We start from the raw sequence: 21,147 nt of genomic DNA on the forward strand, positions 1-21,147 counted from the left end.
TGGAATATCCTCCCACCACTTAAGATATAGGCTAACAGAAGCTTCTTGTTCCCTCCAAAGCCATCTGTTCAGTAAAGCAACCTCCTGACACCATTAGGAGCTGCTTGTTGAAATGGTGTCCTTATGTCACCTTTCACCCATAGCTGTGGCACACTTCGCAAATCTACACAGATGACATCGGAGCCCAACATTGCTGGTTGGAGGCAGGAAGTATATCTTAGCATTCAGCTCAAAAGTTGACATTTATATTCAGATAGACTCCATCACAGAGTCTTGTGTGCTCTTGCACTGCATCATGTGCAGCTTATTAAAATGAATTATGGGGACAAAACCCCACTGTGTTTAAACAAAAGCTTCAAGTATTTCTTGTATAGCTCTAAAACAGTTTAACACCATCATCAAGGCTTTTCATATCCTTCTATGCTTTAAAGGGAGCTTTGAAGGTGTTTACATGAGGTGTAGTATAGTCTTTAGTGGCACAGCAGCATTTGTTTTCTGATCCCATGTTACTCTTCACACTGAACAGCCTTTTGTCTGGCAAGGAATTGCAACTATAAGCTGCCTACCTCCAGGTTTTTTACTAGGTGAAAACAAACCGATTCACAGTTTGGTTGTTAACATTACACCTTTTTAAAATCAAAATATAACCAGGTGCTCAAACAGCTGTGCCCTTCTTTTACAAGTGTTAAAAAAAAAAAAAAAAAGGAACTGAAGTTGCAAGAAGAAGAGTTTGTTATACATCATTTTATGGACAAGGAATAAAACCAGGAAGAGCAACACACACAGAGGTCAGGAACACAAGGCTGATGCTACTCCGGTGCCCTGCCCTAAAGCCATTATTCGCAATAAGCCATCACAGGGTTCAACACTAGCTAAGCCCAAACTGATGCTGGAATACAAGAGTCTAGTTCGAAGGCAAAAGTCAGCAGGAATCTTTCAGTGCTTAACTCTGTAAAATTTCTAGCATAAAATCTGGAAGAACTGAAGAACACTAACCTATGATAAAGGGTCCTAGAAGTGGCTTTACTAAGTTAGAGGTTTGGAGTTTTGGTTTCAGGGGAGCGGGGAGTTGTTGGTGTGGTTTGCTTTTTTCTAAATCTGTGAATTCCAAGAGGTGATCTCTCAAAAAAAGAAATATCAAAAAGGAAGGAAAATGAGAAGAACATAGGGAGAAAGGAAGCAAAAACAGATGTGCAGTTGGTGTGATGTCAGCAAAGCTGTAAGGGATTTATACCACTAAGAATGTTCCCCCCCCAAATTGTCACAATACACTGGAGCATCCAAAATTAGGTGGTTTGGAGGTTTTAAATGAAAAAAGTGCACCTGTATAGAGAGACTGTAGAAAGGACCTTACCTGATCTCCTCTATAGCAATCAGCTCTCCCCAGGGTTCAAAAGTGGCTTTAGTATCAGAATTGAAAACAAAACAGGCAACAGAAATTAGGCAAAGTGCAGCATATGTGACAGAGGGCAGGGACACAGCTTGCAGTAAACGCTCTCCTTTATTACTTAGTTCATCAAAACATTTCAAGTTTTCTCTGCAAGATCTGAATCAGAGCAGCAATACAGTCATTTGTCTACTGTAACATTTCCATAGGAGTTCACATGACAGACTTCGTGCACAGGACTAACGCTTAGTGTGTTCAAGTCACATGAAAACTGAACTGTGACAAATTGCTTGTAGTCTTCTTTTCATTACTCAGCTTTGGGCACCACGCACGAAACCAAAAAATTTCTTAGGGAAAGAAAGTGACCTTGTGTAATTACGTATTGAGAATTCGTAATTACAGAGTGCCACGGTCTAACGATAGAACTATTACAGTAGGTTTGGTTTGGTATTACGGAGTTTATGATAAATATTTGATGGTTTATTAGTATATTTGGTAAGTGTTTAGACATGAGAAATTTTTGATGCTTTGATAAGATTTTTGTATAGAAATAGCTTTAATTAAGTACCCAAAGCTTTAGAAAATAAATATTTCAATGAATATAAGATCTGATTAAGACACGCAATAATGAGAGGTATAAGAAAATGCAGTTAAAATATATAAAAAGAAACACCATTATTTCTAAAGAGTTTGAATCATCTCTCTCTCTAATAAAGCTAAAATACCAGCCTTTAAATAGGCAGTGCCACTATTCAGCTGGTAGGGAAGATACATCTATTGCACTAGAAGTACAAAGCTAAGAATGCATAATATTTTATTTTTAAACTTATTTACAAAAAGATATTGCACCAATCCATTCTCCTTTTTTCGGTTTAACATGTTAAGGAAAAGCCTATTATTTACAAAGTTAAAATCAGAAGTGCAAAAGCAGACTGAAAGAAACCAGAAAGAATAAAGTTTATTTAAATTGCTAAGTACAGTTTATTACCTGACCATAGCCCACATCCAGTATGATCTAAACTAGTCTGTATCATAAGTATGTGTAACTTCAGAAATCCTTGCATTGCTCTGTAGGTGCAACCCTTATCTTTTACACTAACCACCAGAAGGCCTACACAAAACAGAAAGGCTAACCATAGCTTAATAGTTTTATTTCTCCAGGAAAGTGACGCTCCTTTAGGTATACTGAAAAAGCTACATAGTATTATACATGTATTTGAAAAGTAGTGATAAATCTGGCATGATGGTTTTCATTCTTCCTAAAAAACATGAGCAAAAGTTTGCTGATATTTCAGGACTGATTATTCTAAAGACACTGCCAGTCCGAATACCATTAGCACAGCATATGGTTCTGTCTCAGTCTATCTGCCACTGGGACTGTCATGATGCATTTCCGGGGTGTAGGTAAGTAGAACAACCATGACCCAGAGATGAAGCAATGCCTGGAAAAAGAAAGGAAAGAATTAACTTATCAGCACTGACAATCATTCACAGCAGCAGTAAACATGAGAGCTAATAAAACCTATTTTGTAGAAATATTTTGATTAAATATTTTTCATATTATTCAGATACTCCTAAAAAAGAATTCTTATTTGCACAATGAAATGCTGAGTCAGATTCTGAAGAAGCCATTTGCAGAAAACTAAAGATTTTACACAAACAGCAAAACTAAAGCAGCCTGGTTTCCTACAGATTTATGCCCTCCGGCTTCTCTCTCCCTCCATGCCCCAGTAACTCCAGCTGTTCTCTGTGATAGCCAGCCCCCAGCCAGTACACGATGTGATGTGCCTCAAGTGACTGGTAAGCCACTACTCCTGTGCCAACCGGCTGATACCAGGCTGTGTAAAACAGGTGAGTTCTGCTTTCCTTATCACAAACACTGATTTGAGGCAATTTTATGAACTTTTTAGGAATGTTAATTGTCACTCAAATTTGGCTGAAACCATCCAATTAGAATAGAAGTTGCTGGGGGTGCTACAAGGGAGATAACCGATAGAATACATAAGCTACATTTCCTTTAAAAAAACAATAATTCAAGTGACAAGGTTCAAGCTGCAAAAGGGTGACTGCCACTGACTGCCCAATACACAGCTCCTATGTAACCATCATTGAGTTTCACTTCAGAGAGTAGCTTAGGTGGCAGAAGTCTTCGGTGTTTTGGTACAAAGCATTTTATTCATATATCAATAAGTCTAGGTCAGGAACAGGAAGAAAGAGAGAGGTTAGGAATTAAACAGCCCTGTTCCTTCCAGTACAAAGTAGGCTGGAAGAAGCAGTTGCGGGGAAAACTGTCATTTTCTTTATTCATGTGTGTCTGTAATAGTGACAGGTGTTCTCAGAAACTCTGTTCAGAAGAATCATTATGCCTTCTCAAACAACTTCTTAAAATTTTTTTCATTTCAAAGACTCAAAGGCTCAACTAGTGGAATATTTTCAAGCAGCACAGACTGCACATCTTCCTTACCACAGGCCACTTAAACCGACAGACAGCTGCCCTCCAGTGGAAAATGGAGGAATTTAATTTTTATCAATTGCAAGTCTGACAATCTCACCTGGTATGGATGAGCAACTTTCTATTACTTATTTAAGTTTAGCAGGAAAAACTTTTCTTGCTACTTTTCCAGCTACTAGAGAAGTGTGATTATTAGTCACTGAACAAAAAGTGAAGTGCCAAATATTAAAAAAGCTATAACAGATGTGGTTTTCCTAAATGCAGTACACACAGGTGTGGTGGGTTAACCTTGGCAACAGGTCACTATCATTCTGTATTTTAGTACTAAAACTCTACTTTTACAATCTTTTAAATGGCAGTTATATAAATGTCATTAAGATTGCTATAGTAAGAATTGCTGGGGAAACCTGAAAACTGCCAAGCAACAGGACTCCAAAATGCTGTTATGTAAGTACTATTCAGTCTGCTTTACAAAAAAATACATTGAGTTGTTAAAATTAATTATACAGCCTTCTGAACATCAAGCATCTTGCAATTTAATAAGTATTATGTAAACTGCCTATAGAAATGTTGCATTAAACTTCTTTAAATAAAGCTTACTCACCATGTAAATGATTACAAAGACTCTTGCTATGGGATACCGTCTTAGAAAGATTCCCAGCCGAATGCTACATAAATACAAGAGAAAAACAAAATGCACAAGTTAGCACTGAGCAATAAATTCCTGCTCCTCTTGCTTCAACCACCACAAACTCAAACATGTCTTTGTTTCTGACTTGAATTTTACTTCATGTATTCAAGACATTAAATGGAATGAGAAAATTCAGAATTCAGACAATAAACCATATTCTCCTAAGTTTTTCCTGTTACATGCTAAGCTCACAGTTTGTGAAAAGAGCTAAGACTTAAGAGTTGTACAGGTATTTTAAAACTCACAAGTATGCTATATATTTGTCAAATTCTGTTACTTGAGGCGCTGTCATGAATCTTTCAAAAAGATTTAAGCAACTAAAACCTTAGATTCCTTTGAAAAAACTAATAGATCACTACATGCCTTATATTTCACTAGATAAAAAGGACATGGGTTTTGGAAGTTTGCTGCTACAGTGCTACAAAGCATACTGCATTAGATGTGTGCTCCGTAACATCAGTTAAAAAAACCCACACGTGTACTGAAGTGAGTATGATAGTGCCAAAGTTTAGTATTAAAACATCACATGTAATAGGTCCCAATCATGGAAATCCTGATATTCTTCACAATGAAATTAAAGTACTACGGAAGCATAAAGGACTATCTATCAAGGTATCTTGCTTTCAAAGCTTCAAGAAATATTACTTAATTCTGTTTTCTATTGGCATTTGATTCAAGTTTTGGAGCAGACCTTTGTTGTCAGTATTGACAATTAACCTAACTGCTCAGAAAAGGAATCAAAGCAAGTCTTTTGCTGGATCCAGAATGATTTTTGTTTACTAACTCCTCAAACAGATTATCTTTCAAGGTAAACAGCTGCACTGGGTCAGAACCCAGAATCTTGTCTTCATCAGGATGCCTAAACAGGAGTAAAAGAATACATATGATACTCCCTCACTAATTCACAGTGTTCATCACAGACACAGTCAAAACCTCTGAAAGTGAAAAAGGTAGAAGATGGTAATGAAAAAGGTTACAGGGTTTGTACATAGTTTAGCGATTCCCTTGTATCAAAATCTACAAGGGCATTGTTTAAATAATTGACTATAATTTGCAAAAGCCCAAGGATATTAATACCATTGGAAAGCACAAGTGAACTACATCAATAGATAGTAATTTATACTGTACTTTAGCTTCATTATTTTTTACTTTTACCTTCACAGAAGCAATTCAAAACAGAAGGTCTGTCACTTGAAAACTGCAAAAGGATTCCAGCAATTACAAAACATATTTCCTTGGGACACTCTTACCTAAACTGATCTATACTACTGGCAGCTTTGCGAACTCTCCCATACATTCCTGCCACGTTAGTATCCATGTCACTAAACAGAACAGGAACATTACGCATACGGGCACCTATTTGAAGGGAAAAAAGCAAAAAACCTCATTAGTCAAACAACATCTTAGCTGGTTTTAAAGTAAAAGAAATCGATAGCGTATAACAAAGAAAACATAATATAAAAATAGTGATTTGTTAGTGCTGTTGCTAAGGGGAGAGGAGTGTGTTTTGAGGGCAGCATTCTTGATAAACTTACAATCAAGTCAAATGTTTCTTTAATTTTGTATATTTTTAAAATTCATTTTAGTTCTCTAGATGGACATCTTGATATTCAATTCTATCATGTAATAATAATTCTGTTATAAGGTGTATAAAATTATGATACTGTCACAGTTTCTCCATTTGCTTTTATTTCTCATACAGTAAAACTCCGATAGCTTTTCTGATACTAACTTGTATATTCCAAAAATTTATTAAAAAAAAAAAGATTCTCAGATAATGTCATCTTTGTGCAACTAAACTTAAGCTTACTTGAAGTTACTTAAAAACAAGCCAAAAGGAAATATATTTCAAATTTGTTGCCTTATTTCTTTAAAGGTTTTTCATAAGCAGAGAAAGGAAAGTTTGGATTGTCACTTTACACCTCTTAGTAATTGTCCATTGCTTTTCAAGTTACTTACCATATATACAAAATTACAAACTTTGACTTTGAAAAATAACATTTCAAAACCATGGATCAACTGCTGAAGTTCTCCTACAGATGCAGGATAATCACCACACAGTACAGACAAACCAACCTCAGCGGAACCACAGTATTTTAAGCTGCTTTTCAAGAAATAGAGAAAGCAAGGAGCAAATTGATTTCAATCAGAACTCCGATCAATTCTCAAAAGTAAGTATCTCATTCTTGCTCACCTCCCAAACCCTTTTTACAAGGGACGACTTAAGTCCTGCTTCTGGCATTCAGTTTAAACCCCAAAAGACAGATTTATTTACACCTGCAACAGGATTTGTAAATGATTGTTCCAATAGTACCATAGTATTGAGAATTAAAGATGAAATTGGCTTTATTAAGTTTACTTAAAGTCATTTAAACATAAAAAGGAGCTTCTGGGTTTTTTTTATGCTAATGGCTGCTGTTGATAAGGTCTCCAGCGTAAGCTGCATATTTTCAGCATTTTTTTCCTTATGAACTCAGACTTTCAGGGAAAGGCATTAGGAAATATAATAGCCGGAACTGGAGAAAGGACAGAATTTTAAGTATTATATTTCCTTATTTACCTTCAGCACCATCAATGCCTGCCATATTAATGGAAGGTCCATTAGTACTAGTGCCTTGGATAGCCTTCAGCTGTTGCTCAAGTCGTTCCAGTTGATAGACAAGTGAGTTTTTCTCTGTGCTCAGGCTCTCTAACATGGTTTGTTTCTGAATTAGTGTTTCCGTCAGCTGATGAAGCCGATTTTCTAATTCGGTCTGACTACTACTACTTAGAGCCTTGTTTGTGAGCTAAAAAACAAAGAAAAAAAACCAGAGTAAGTTCAAAGTCTGACCGACTGACATATTACAAAACTCTAAAAATCTAAGCCCTCCAAGAACCAAGTTACCACATAGTATTATCCCATAAAAATTCTGCTATCAAAATGATCACCAATGAGCACAATAAAGAAGAAACTTCATTTCAACAGTTGCTAAAACAAGATTGTACATGACACAAGAAACTATGTAAAGATGTATTCCTAATCATATGAACATTTCTGTATAATCCTAAGTTTGATCACAAAAATCAATGCTATGCCTCAGAGCTGAGTTTAAATGGTAGGCATGACAATAGCAAGATAAACCAGTCTGGCCATCATACTTGCAACTTCACAAAACAAGTGAGTACATAAAATGTTTTCAAGTGAGGAAGGAAAAACTCAGTACAAACGGGGAGAATGTGATGCCATTCTACAGGAAAGCTTGAATGAAAATGGTGAAAATGCAGGATACGTTGCAGAAGAATTGAGGAGCACTGAGGCAGAAAACATGATTGTACTAGCAAATAAAAACTGCAAGGACAGCAAATGAAGACATGGATCATGTCATTCAATTTGCAGAAAACATTTAAAGCAAATGGGAATCTCCAGATTAGCCATATGTGCAATAGCTTGTCTATTCACTACAGTCTTGGACCTCAGCCACTTCTAGCATCATATATCACAAAGTTGTAGCTTCAATGATGGAAAAAAAACCCAGAATCAGCAGGAACCAGAGCCAGTGAGATATCAAAAATATAAATTAGATGCAATGCACCAGGGGAGGTGCAGGTAGTCCTGAAGCCAGTATTACCAGAAGAATCATCCGCCAACAGGCTCAAGAAATTTGTATCAAAACACAGCAGCTTCCAAATCTTCTGACACTGTAACTGTACAGCTGACCATAATTGACTCAATACTATCAATTTCTCTACATATAGACTAGTTTTCATTACGCTAAGTTAATTTACACAAAATGAGGCCTATGCCTTCATGCTGCCCAAGGAGGCTGTGGAGGCTGACAAGCATCAGAAGGTTGCAAAAGGGATTAGATTGATTCAAGGAAAATAGGTCCATAAATGTACTGGTGGGACTTAGTAGGTACTTAAACACTAACGTCCCTAATCCAACTGCTGATGCTGAGCAAGTACAAGGGAGTGAAGAAAGCAGCCGGGTTCATATGCTGGCCCCATTGCCACTGTCCAAGATAGAACAGTGAGCTAGATGGATCACTGAGTCTGTAGGACATTACTTATGTTCTTATGCCCAGTTAAAAGGCTCTTTACAGAAATCACAATGATGTAATCAAGCACCAATGACTTTTTTTAGTTTTCAGAAAGAATGTTGATCCAGCACCACCCCATCAGGTCTAGCTGGGAAACAGGCTGATTTTTTTCCCCCCCTAGAAGACAAAAGCACATGCAATTATAAATTAAGCTAGTCATTAATTCATGGTTCCCTTCTGGTACTCCCTCCACTCAAAACTCCACTCTGTAACTCATTAGTAGAGCCTTTATGTTTCTTTTGTACAGTTCAAATTAATAGTTGTCATCACTGTTTTCATAATTGAAAGTGATAAAGCTATTTTCTATACCCACACAGCACCTGATTTCTGAGCTTCTGAATTTCTTCCTCTCTGTCTTTTATTCTGCTTTGCAAAGTATTCTTTGTTCGATACAATTCTTCTTCAGTATAATGGAGTTCCTATAAAATGTATCACAATCACAAATAAAGGATTTTATACATGTATGTATTTTGAGACATATTCTTATATCTAGAGTTTCACAGTATTTTCACTACATGCCCTTGTAAAGAGTCTCTCTCCAGCTTTCGAATCCAGACTAGTTTACTAAGAGTCACACAATTTCACTGGGACTGTGATTTATCTTCCTTATACTCTCAACATTTATTAAAATGCTATCTTGAAATGATGTCAATAATGTAACTTAAACAATTAGGAAATACTTTGGGGAAGAAATCTGTATTCCTAAAATAAACCCATCAATCCAAGATACCATTTTTTAAAAGTGTTTAAAAAAACTTGTCATATCTATCTATAATTCCATATGACAAAGGTCTTCCTTTAAAGTTTAAGATAAATTAACATAACGAATGTGAAAGGGGAAGGAATATTAGTAAGGGACAACTTACTGAACAGCAAATCTAAGTTTTGTTACTCCCATGATTTAGTGGCTATTTAAACTCCGACTTAAAAACCTGTCATGCTTATCTTTTAAATTAAGACAGTCTTCAAATCACTGTATCACTTCAGCTGTCAGCTGCTACAGAAAACAGATAATCCTATTCTCCCATCAAACCATCAGATGTACAAGAAATAACACCTCTACTTATTTTCCATCTTCAGTCTCAGACACCTTATGGCAACAGTGAAAGGAATTCCCAGATAGAACAGACGGCAATTGTATTAAGTATCAATGCACACAATTACTTTAAAAGCACAAGTAAATGTGTGTCATCAAAAGAAATACTCCAGTTTCTGTAATAACTGCTAATGCTTTTTTTTATTTTTTAATTCACCTCACCTTTTCTATATGTAGTATTGACTTAAAATATACCCCTCAGAAGGGCAGGAGTAACAAAATACAATCTACCATCTGCTTTGATATAATAAACATCAGCTATCCATCAAGAACAGACCTCAAGTCCTGCCTTTTAATTAGTTCAAGCTGCTAACATCTCATTAAAATGTAATTTCTGGAAGGACAGATAATCCTATAAGATAAACTGTTCCCAGCAGATAAGAGTGTACTCTCCTGCTTTCCTCATTATTAATTCTCTTTACATGAGCTTTTTCTTACAGAGAAATTTTTTAATAGGGTACAAAACATTTGTCTGATTTCTACTGAATAATAAGTTTGTTCACATAAAATATGAGTTTGCCTTTCCCCTCCCCTTCTTTTTAGCACAAAACTGCTTAAATCAAGGGGGAGTTTGCTTAAAAAGATGACACAATTTGACAAAATTCATTAATATAATTTTATCAGCAATTTGTGTTAGAGAGCAGTTTGGAAGTAACAACATTTAGATTCTGAACTAAGTAACAAGTGGATTAAAAAAATAACCTATGAATTGGTACTACAATAACATTGTTTTACGAGCCAAGTCTTATGTAGTAACTGAGCACAGGAAGTTCCACTGCAATGACTTATAGTATTTGAGTTTCTTGATACAAATAATGGTCACAAACATAACTATATCCCTATTGTTGCCCTGCTGAATAAAATTTAAGCTCCTGATCAATTTTGTGCACTCCCTAGGGTAAGGTCTATTATTTAATACATCAGCGAGTTCTCTGTTTCTCAGGAGTAGCCAGAAGGCCCTGTCCATTGCTTAGTACTGGTTGTGCTTTGGCCTAGTGACAATCGTTATGCTTTTGGTGATTTCTTTGGAATACTAGACAAAAAATAACCCAAATACTGTATAAGCTACTCTCTTCCTAAGCCAAATGCTTTCCTGATCACACCATATGAGGCCTAAAAAAGACCAACCAGGTTTCAAGAATTCCTTACCTGTTTTTGCCGTTCTACTTCAGCTTCTGCCTCCTGCTTGGCCATTTTATGTGCTGCTATTTGCTCCTGGAGGTCTTGAAGCTGCTCTCTAACTGACTCAGCTTCACTTACCTGCTGAGTCTCCATATCCTGAAATGAACAGAAATGTTACAGTTTCACTAACATTCAAACAATACTGCAATCTGTCATAGGTAACAGCAAAAAAAGAGTTAGCAATAAAGAAATACTGCTTCAAAGGAAAATGAAGATGAGGGTGTATTGAATAAATGATATTTTGTCATTTTATACAGAATATTTTTACTAATATAGTAATAAAATAAATGCATTTTGGGAACATGAAAAGCCTCCACTTTTTTCCTTCTACTGTCTACAGGCTAAAGCTGTGTAAAGTAGGCTTGCGTGCAACTGCTTGGTTGAGCCAATTATGCCAGCAGACGACTCGGATTACAGTTGCTTCAAGGATTAGTAGCCCTGGCAGAAAAGGATATAGGTGATGTTTAGAGAAATCCCCACCGTTGTTTGGAAAGAAATGCTTCCTTCAGAAGGAGCACACAGTAGTAAGGGAAGAGAGAAGTGGTATCTATAGCATTCTTCTCACATGACCTGACGTGGAAATAAACGGGGTATCAATAAGCACTTGTCTCACCTTGAACAAAAGTTGGTTTATTTTAATACTAGGTCAAATAAACACAAGAAGCAACAGCCCCAAAGTATACAAGAAAACAGTCCTTTGTGCATGGTTAACTACAAATACACGCGTACATAAACATAGCTACCTGCAGCTCTGTTCTCATTTGTTGTATTTGCCCCATTAGTTTTTGTATTTCTTCTCTCTGAGTGTCTCGCTCATGTCTCAGTTCTTCTAGTTCCATTGTGCTTGCAGTATTGCTATCCAGGCCTTCAATACCAGAGCCTTCTTTTAAGCTGTTTATCAACTTTTCTTTAGACTGAAATAATACATTAATATATTATTTACTGCAGTATTTAACAAGTGCTCAACTAGAATATGCCAAAATGACTTTGCTCTAAAATTCAAGTGTAGATATACAGTAAAAGAACTGCTGTATCTGTTCTTTTAGCCAAGTTAGTAATGCCTCTACACATTTTAAAATGAAAATGCTTCCCTACTGATAATTTTTCTGACTTTCTGTATGCTATGAGACTAGATTTACTGAAAGCCTGTGTTATCTGAGGAAGAGTACAGCTTTTCTCTTTAGAAGCATCTGGAATATTAAACATGTCATGGATAACAATTCTGGCTTTCCAGCTACCATAAGAGAGAAGACAGACGCTAACAGAGACTAAAGACAAAACTGACCCCCTTTCAGTCCATCGTTTCTCCGGCTAACAAAGCCAAGTAAGAGTCAAACACAGCAGTAACTCTTCTGGGAAAGAGGATGAACCATTTTATTCAGAGTCAACCTAATGTTAGCTCAACATTGACTTCTGATCTCATGCTTCTCGTATTTATCAAGATGATTTAAAACCTGTCCTTGGATATCAGACTAAATTAATTATTCTAAACAGACACCTTTATCTTCAACATTTTGGTAACTTTTATAAACAAAACTCAAACTGACCACGTTTGGATTTGGTATCTTTGACAAATTAAGTAGAACTCTGCTCAAAACACCTAATTTTGCCATTGTTTATATAACGCTCATCACATGCAACCTTTCAGAATATATAAAAATATTTTCTTTGGTTTATACATAAATATGCATTATATGCTATGCTTCAGCCTCAAGTAGAATAGAGCAATATTCTTGCCTCAAGAATAGCAGGTGTGGAACAAATTGTAGGTTACATCTATTTATCTATCTGCCTAAGATTGGACTCTTGGATGCAGAACACAGTGACAGACATTGCACAATAAGCGCAACAGTTCAGTTGGATTTTTATTTAAGCTCAGGACCTGAACTTTCATTTCAATTACTTAACTCAATCGGTAAACTTAAATTTGAGAGGTACAAAATGCAGGCTGGTAGCTGTTCTGTATAAGTATCATTATAAATATGCCCCAAAATATATTACAGCTCACATGAAAAACTCACAGATTATTTGAAGCATAACACCTTAAAAGAGTTAAGCAAACAAATCAAACTGGATTTCTTTACACAAGTGCTTACTTGGAGTATGCGAGTAGCTTTCTGTTTATAGTCTGTCAGTTCCTGTTTTGTAGATTCTAGGTGGTTTTTGGTTACTTTGACTTGCTGCTGAAGTTCGTCAGCTCGCCTCTTTTCATCTAAATACTTTCTTTCTGCTACAGTTATCCCTTCTGCCAAGTTCTGACGTTCTGCTTCCATTTTACTTAGACGAGCTGCAAACTCATTCTATTAGCAATAAAGAAACAATACTTTGTGTTTAAACACAGTCTCAACTTTAACCTAGAAAGGAAAGAAGAAAGCTTAAAAGCAACTATACATGAAACAACACCTCCTATCTACCATCTTCAACTTAATGATGCATTAGTGCTATGTGGAAAGAAATCCTGTTTGCTTAATCAAGTCCTAAATAATATCAGTAAAAATATGCATTTCTCTTCCTCATCAGAAATCACTCTTCCTATTATTTACATTTATTTGGTAAACAAAACGCAAGCTTCCCCCTCAAAAGATATTATCAAATGTAGTCTACCATATTTTGATGTAGTTTGAAGAAAAAAAAAGTAGATGCTGATTAAAGTTTTCAAAGATGCTATTATACATAACGAAGGCCAAGCTAAGTGTGGAAAGCAGTCTCTAGCAATGATGTACTCACATCTTTACCATAGAAGCGATCCTCCAGCTTAATATTAAGATTACGTATTAAAATTGTGTAACAATTTGTTGTGTAACAACATAGCATGGAAAACTAAACTGATTATTGATGTAGTTTTAAAACATGTTTTAACATTAAAGTTAGCATGAAAAACCCCAGTAAAAATTATGAGCATTAATCCTCAAAAACTTCTAATCATGAAGCTTTCAAAATAACATCTAAGTAGTAAACTAGCATCACAAGGATACTTAGTGCAGCAGACAGCACATCCCTCCAAGCACTTAGTACTCTGAACAGCAACTGAAGTCAAAGGGAAGAGACAGCAGTTGGAACCTCGCAGATGCGATCTCAAAAGTAGAGTTGGAAACTCTTCCTTACTCTTCACATCTAACCTGCATTTGTTTGTAACTTTCTTGCTCTCGCTTGAGTGCGGAGTCTGCATCACGCAGTCTCTCTTGAAGAGTTTGAAGGGCTTGATTTTGCAAACTGCTCCCTTCACTGTGGTCTTGTATTATCCTGAAAGAGCGATATATGTATTAATTTAAAAAGAAGAAATCTAGTGTGATTTTCAGGTGGAAATATGACTACCTGGTTTTCAGACCAGCCTTGAAAATCTACCCAGTAAATTACTGAATACAGCTGGCTACAGGTGTGAGGCTTGGAGTCAGTGACTCATGCAGCCCCTCCCTGACCTGTATTCTGGAGTATCCAATTGCAGATTCATAACCCGGTGCTGAGGTAAGTCAGAAAAGTCTTTATATTTGTGGATAAGCAAATGTATTTTTCAAGACAAAAACATTTTTCTCGAGATCTTCAGCTTCATGCCTCTGACACAAACATAAATACTTTATACAAAATGCATTTGAATAATCAGGTGGCAATTGCCCCTACTTAATATTCATTTGCCCTGTTTCCACTGCCAACTATGATATAACAGGCTCAGAGCAAACTTTAATCCTTGTATTTCAAATCTCGACACAATCCTCTTCCCCATTAGTTTCTTCACTGTTATTGTTAAAGAGATTAAGTTACCTCCCCTGAATTTTCAAAGCTATTACTATTTGCAAATTGCAAAGTATGAAATTATGAAGTACCGTGATTTTTCACTCTGCAATGCTTCCAAAGCATCTGTTCGAGCACTTAAGAGTTGATCAGCTTCTTGCAACCGTACTTTCAGCACAGCTAGCTGAGAATCCTTGGCACCAACAGCTTCTGTCAGATCATCAACTCGAGCTCGAAGTTCTCTAATCATTCTGTCACTCTTTGAATGGTCAACATTCCACTTCTCGACCCGTTCCCGGGATTTGTTCAGTTCTACAAAATAAGTTTATTTGAAGTTTATAAAAGTAGGTATTGCAAGGTCTTGTAAATAGTCAAGATGCACATATCATATTTCTTAAAGAAAGAAATTACATACAACCAAGTTGAAGTAACACTGAAACTTTATGAACTACCTAGAAGTAACATATGCCAGACTGGCAGTCGGGAGCACGACCCGTACAATTTTGCAGGTAATCTCAAAACAGGCATTTCATTCTGTGTCACACCGTGGCTGACAAATTTCACCTGCCCCACCCCTTGCAATGGCCTATGGTTGAACAGCCCTGTGCAAGCAAGCCTTTGGAAATCTCTGCATAAAGTATCCTGTTCAGCTCAAAGTGACAATGAGCTCAACCTAAAAAACAGCAGAAGAACATACCAGTGTTGAAACAGTGCCTGACTACTTGCTGAAGCTTCTGGTTTTAATCAAAAATCACATATTAAGCTTCAATGGAAATTAAAATTCTCTGGCTTATATGGTTACTTTGAAAAAAAACTGTGGTCCCTCAGCTGTATGCCTAACAGTGGCAGTCTGCTCTATATCTTATCATTTAAGTGTTTTTAATTCACATTTTTTTTACATTTGTCATTTCATTTGGCTTTGAAAAAGCTAGCAAAGTCATACAAAAATAATTAATTTTATATTTTTACTGTCAGTTTCTAGGCATCAGAAATTATAACCTACAGCCAGAAAGCAGACAGATTTTGAAATATTTAAAGGAATTTACTCATTTAAAAATTACAAATTTTGCAATGGCCTTTAAAAAGCAGGAAAAATATTTTAACACTGTTAACATTTGATAAAACCATTTTAATAAGGTGTAAGTTTTGGAACTAACTTGATCGTGTCATTTTAATCTATATTTGTGTTATCTTTGTAGTCGAACGAGCCTTTTAGTTTGTCCCAGCTCACTACTCTGAAACCAAGAATCATTTTGCTTGGTAAGTCACACATACAAATTTAACTAGAAAGATTTTATTATAAATATGAAACACTAACATAGAAATAGCATTGTTTTCTAGTTCACTAGCATTTTAGTAATATGTTACAGTTTAGTTTCCAAGCCACAGTACCTTCTTGTGTTTCTTTGGACCTCTGAATTAATGAAGCCATTTCCTGATTTAAAGATTGAACTTCATTCCGCAACAGCTGATTCTCCAGGCGAAGATTGGACAGCTCACGTGACTTGAAATCATCATTAGCTGAAAGGCTAGGATTAGTTACTGCACTTAGTGATGAATCCTTCACGCCATCCCCTTGTGCTCCCAGCCCAGAATCTGAACTGTCTGGAGTTTCTGTATGGAGAGATGCAAGTTAGAACTAATATATGTATTTATAAGTTGCCTTGATATAAACAGCAATTCCATGTTCTGCATCAGTGATTAAATGCATAATACAAAACTAAATTTTTAAAAAAAGCTTATATTGAAACGGAATATGGAGCTGCTTCTCCCAAGGGAGTTGCACAAAACAGGACTATTACGCAGTATACACTCATCATGCAGTGTTTTTGTTAATGCTGCAAGACAAGACACAGAAGGTATAAAATTTCTTACTACATCAATGTCAAATTTAGGATTTCAAAACATTGATAGTTTTTTATGACTATGCTGCCTAGAGATGTCTTCAGAAGCTGAGAGAATAACAGAAGAGATTAAATATACAAAACAACTAACTAGGGGAATTTTTATTTCAAGTTCATTCTGGTGTTCCATTAAGACTTTGATTCAAAGATGTAAATTTTATTTTAAAAAAAAAAATCTGTTCAGGTGACTATGCTTAGTCATTTTGATATCAAATCTAATTATGTAACTCAGCCACATAGCTACATATTTTAGTTATCTTTATGTAAAAAAAAAATTAAGAAACATTTCAGTCAAAACATCACCTTACTGATTCTGCAATGATAATTCTCTCAATATTTTTTTTCAAAAGCACTTTTACTATGAGAAATCAAGCTGCAGTGATTTGAAGCAGAAGCATGATCTTTCTCTAATGAAAAAATGTAAGGTAGATGTACTCTGACAAACTCTTAAAAACTTTCTGCCAATACAAACTGCAATTCTCTAGATTATGGAAACCAAAATACAGATTTTTCTTTTTCTTTTTTTTTTTTTAATCTTTGAACCTCAGCGAGAACAGTAAGGGAACTCCTGGCAGTAGTCTGAACAGTCCCTTGCAGGGAAGAAGGAACCAACAGCCTTCCCCATCATGCGCGCGCACACACACAGAGAGAGCATCCTGGATTAACGCTGTGAAGCTGATACATCCACTGCAACAGTCTTGATTCCAACGTGCAGATAGTTGGAAGCTTTGCAGCAGTGTTAAAACAAAAACAACATAGCATGTAATAAGTAAACGAGCAGGTGATTGATAAATATTACTTCTGAATTTAGTATGTCCCAGATGAGTAACTGTTGAAAATCCAGGGGGACAGACTGCAACTAATTCCAAGCAAGACTGCAATTTAGCTGTCACAATGTTATTTACTTCACCTTGTGATCACCAACCAGCTTGCTCCACCTTCCTCGTCACCATTGCAACAGCCCCTATCGCCCAGAGGCCAGGGACCTGGGGCAGATTAATTGTGAACAACACCACACCAACAAGGTGCAGCAGTGACAGCAACATTTTCCACATTTTCTCAAACCCCTTTCCTGTTTGAACAGCTCTAAGAAGTGTCATTTACTTCCTTTTAATTCATTTGCACAATTTCCAAATTATCACACAATTTATCCTTACTCTTTTGTCTGGAAAACTCAATAGACTAATGAAGCTAACGAAGCAAGAAATTAGCCATTTATAGCACATATTAGATTATACCCACAGCAATATACCAAGTATAGCATTAATTGTTTTTGTCTATAGCTAATGTATCATAAGCTACTTCAACAGATGCTATGCAGAACATTTAAATAACACAGATACAGCTATACAATCAACTTTGAAACCAGCATGCTCTGTGTTACAATTGTGTGCTTCCTCATTTAGCAGCTCCACAATGCAAACTCTACTCAAAAATCCTCAAAAGAAAACTCAACAGGCCACACTGAGCAAAACAAATACGTTCCTTAAGCATCGATCAGCAAGGCCAATATAGCCAGGTCTAACATATTTGAATTATTATTATTAAACCTTATTAAAAAACTGCAAACCCAGAAATACAAAAATATTTACATTTTTGGAAACAATCCCTTTTTACATCTAAAACTTTTCAGCATATTTAATGTAGTAATTAAAAAACTGGCATTTACAATTCTTTACATGCTCAAAGTATTGAACAAATAATAAAGTATTCTAACTACATTATTAAGAAATAACATAACCATTTGCTTCAATTTCATAAACAACAGTAAAGTAGCACAGCAACAGCAAGGACTGAGTATAGATTGGACAGTCTGGTACAGAACACAAGTTCCTGACACTTCCCAGCCACATTCTCCTCAGCATTGACTTGAGAATAGCCTCAACTTTTGACCATCTGGCCTAGAGGCTCTCTCAGGCATCTCGATTTAGACTGCAGTAATGAACCACTGGCAAATCTGAAGGCTTTATCTATCTAGCTCTCTCATGCTTGTAGCTCTACAACAGCCTATCCACATCCAACTTCCTACTCTGCAGGACAAGTAAGTTTGACAGCTTACCCCTCTTCCACCATGGAACAAAGAAAACCTCATATCACCTCACGTGGTGCATTGGGCAACAGTCAACACCATTACCAGCTAGTGAAAGTCACTCAGTCTCCTAGGTGGCAACAACAGGTAAGAGCCCCTGAGGGATCAAACAAATGCAGCAGTGCCTATGTTTCTAAGTGGGGATGTATGCGGGCTGATGTTAGGTCATAGCTCAGGGAGGTCAAGGTGAGCAGTAGCAATGAGGTAGTTTGGGAACACAAAAGATGTAGGTATTAATTATGCAGCTTCTCAAATGAACATGGTATCTAAGATTATCCCTGTGATGGAAAAATGTTAAGAACCCTGCTATACTCCACACATTTGACATACTACTGTATGAAATGACAGTAAATCCATTACCTAGCTTTACCCTAGACATACTTGGGTTTTAAATATCTCTAGGTTCAATACTATTTAACTACCATTGCCTTGGCTCCTCATGGAATTGTCTTCAGTAGTTTTTGCACTCTGTGTACTGGTAGACACAGAACTAATGCTTGAAGTCCGAGAGTGATTTTGAAGAACAGGTGCCTTGCTCTTCTCTTTTTTGGAGTCCATCCTTCCATTAGGCTCTTTCTCCGAACTGTTGAGAAAATCGAACAGCAACTCATCATCAGGTTCCGACTTTTTTCTTCTCACAAAATGTGAGGAAGCTCTGGGTGTGGAAACACTTTCTACTGGAGAAGCAACTTCCGAAGATGTCCTACGTGCTGGTTTAACATTTGCTGTTCCTGCTAGGATTGTAGCCTTTTGATGTTTAATATTATCAGCTGCTGAGGAGATGTAGGCTGCTTTGGATGACGCCTGGTATTTCAGTTCTCCAGTATGCTGGCGCAACTCAGAGTATTCATTGGCAGAGTCCAAATTCTTATTATCATAAACTGCACTGCTTGCTGCGTCTTTTTTGCTCAGAGCGGATGCAGCTCCTTGATCAACTCTGTTGAGCAGATCCTCTGCCCTTCCAGCGAGATCAGCAAGCCAAGACATGATGGAAGTCTGCTGACAAACTCTACAAAATTAAAATTTCAGGAACATATGCTGCAAAAGACATAGAATGATTACAAATCAGACTGGTGTTGATAAGGCAAGATGTACAGGCTACGTGAAGAACTCTTGTGTTAATCTATTAATGCTATGAGTATTTTAATACTTTTCTCCTACAACCAAATCAGTTTCTAAGGAAAACAGACAAAAACAAGGCTTAGCTCTTAGACCATCATATCTGTGTCTGGCACCTACTAAGTGTCAGTGTCTAATCTGCTAGCCAATCTGCAAGAATAACAGAAAATAAAGCATACTTGCACCTCACAAAACCAAACTCAGTTGGAGGAAAAGCAGCCAGATGCTTATTACAGGGACAGATAACAACAAAGCCTTAGATGTTTAACCTGCAGATTCATAATCTGGGACAGACGGAGGAACTTCCCCCTGACAAGCTTTGCAGCCTGCTGCCCCTTCTGTGACACCAACAGGGGAGACAGGCGCACACCTGCACTTGCACCAACAGCCTGCGAGACTACAACAGGCGACATGTGCCTCTATCCCCGCTCCCGGGAAGGGCCCCGTCACCCCAAGGCAGGCTTGTGGAGGGCCCCTTGGCCGAGCTCACCCAGAGCGGGAAGGAGGAAGCGCAGAGGCAGGCGAGGCCGGGCGGGAGAGGGATACTCAGGATGGCCGCTGCCCCCCCTCCCCGCCCACCCGTAGCACGGCTGTCTGTCCCCGGCCCGGGCCCCCCCGCCCCCTCCACCCGGCGGCCCTCAAGAGCGGCGGAGGCCTCAGCACAGGCCGGCCTCACCTCCTCCCAGCGCGGGAGACCCCCGGCCCGAGGGGATCGTGAGGGAGGTAGGGGGGAATGGGGCGCCGAGCGGCAACGGTCACTGCAAGGCCCCAAGCCGGGCTCGGCGGTGCAACCCCATCTTCCGGCAGACGTGGCCGCCTTCCGGGACGCTGTGCGCAGGCGCAGGAAGCGCCAGGAGCTGCGTGAGGTAGCACGGCGCGTCAAGCCCCGCCCAGTGGGGGCGGGGCAGAGCCTGGAAGGGGGAGGAGCCCAGGCGAGCGCCCTGCCCCTCCCTCCTGGTAACGGCCCGCCCTGACGGGAGCGGGTGTCAGTGGTCAGGTTCCCTGCACTGCTGCCTTGTGATGGCAGGAGGAGCTCCAGCCCCGCAGTGCGAGGGGTCAAGGAAGGTCTTCGCAGTGGCTGTTAAAAACAGCCAAGCGTGATCTTGCCTTTCCTGACACGGGGTTTAAGGACGGTTATTTATAAATGGCTGCTTGAGCTGCCAGAAACTGTCTCACTGCCCAGAAACGGCTGGTGGCCCATTCAGGGTGCCCCTGGCCTGCTCCAGGCCTGGGAAGCCCTTCTTGTCTCTGGTCCCCAAGTCAGGATGTCAGACCATCATATGGGCCCACTGGAATAAAACACCTTGGCCATGATATTGCCAATAAATTATTGGAATTTCGACCAGAAGAAACTACGTGGGGCATTTATGTCCTGTTCTCCAAAACTTGGGGAAGATGTGAAGGGAATGACCTGATCCT

The 21,147-nt window shown here is 38.0% G+C and overlaps 2 protein-coding genes across 2 annotated transcripts in view; both read right to left on the bottom strand.

The window, feature by feature from the left end:
* SLC24A4 (solute carrier family 24 member 4) overlaps window positions 1-21,147 on the bottom strand; it is a 410,963-nt gene that overhangs the window by 161,281 nt on the left and 228,535 nt on the right. The gene's annotated exons all lie outside the window — the stretch shown is intronic.
* Window positions 1,483-20,568, bottom strand: GOLGA5 (golgin A5). Its single transcript, XM_075753652.1, has 13 exons — window positions 20,405-20,568; window positions 19,032-19,647; window positions 16,009-16,230; window positions 14,709-14,928; window positions 14,007-14,130; window positions 12,984-13,187; window positions 11,631-11,801; window positions 10,855-10,983; window positions 8,930-9,028; window positions 7,091-7,316; window positions 5,781-5,886; window positions 4,444-4,507; window positions 1,483-2,829 (listed from the first exon to the last, which is right to left on the bottom strand). The coding sequence occupies exons 2-13, from the start codon at window positions 19,594-19,596 to the stop codon at window positions 2,749-2,751; spliced, it is 2,211 nt and encodes a 736-aa protein (XP_075609767.1). The 5' UTR covers window positions 19,597-19,647; window positions 20,405-20,568; the 3' UTR covers window positions 1,483-2,748.

The sequence above is a fragment of the Balearica regulorum genome, chromosome 5, assembly GCF_011004875.1.
Source record: "Balearica regulorum gibbericeps isolate bBalReg1 chromosome 5, bBalReg1.pri, whole genome shotgun sequence".
In the NCBI taxonomy this organism is placed as follows: Eukaryota; Metazoa; Chordata; class Aves; order Gruiformes; family Gruidae; genus Balearica; species Balearica regulorum.

Excerpts from the sequence above, each read along its gene's own strand:
- GOLGA5 (XM_075753652.1), bottom strand. The coding sequence starts at position 19,596 with ATGTCTTGGCTTGCTGATCTCGCTGGAAGGGCAGAGGATCTGCTCAAC. Across the intron at positions 11,802-12,983 it reads AAGCTACTCGCATACTCCAA|TCTAAAGAAAAGTTGATAAA; the intron begins GTAAGCACTTGT and ends GTATTATTTCAG. Across the intron at positions 10,984-11,630 it reads AAATGAGAACAGAGCTGCAG|GATATGGAGACTCAGCAGGT; the intron begins GTAGCTATGTTT and ends TGTTCATTTCAG.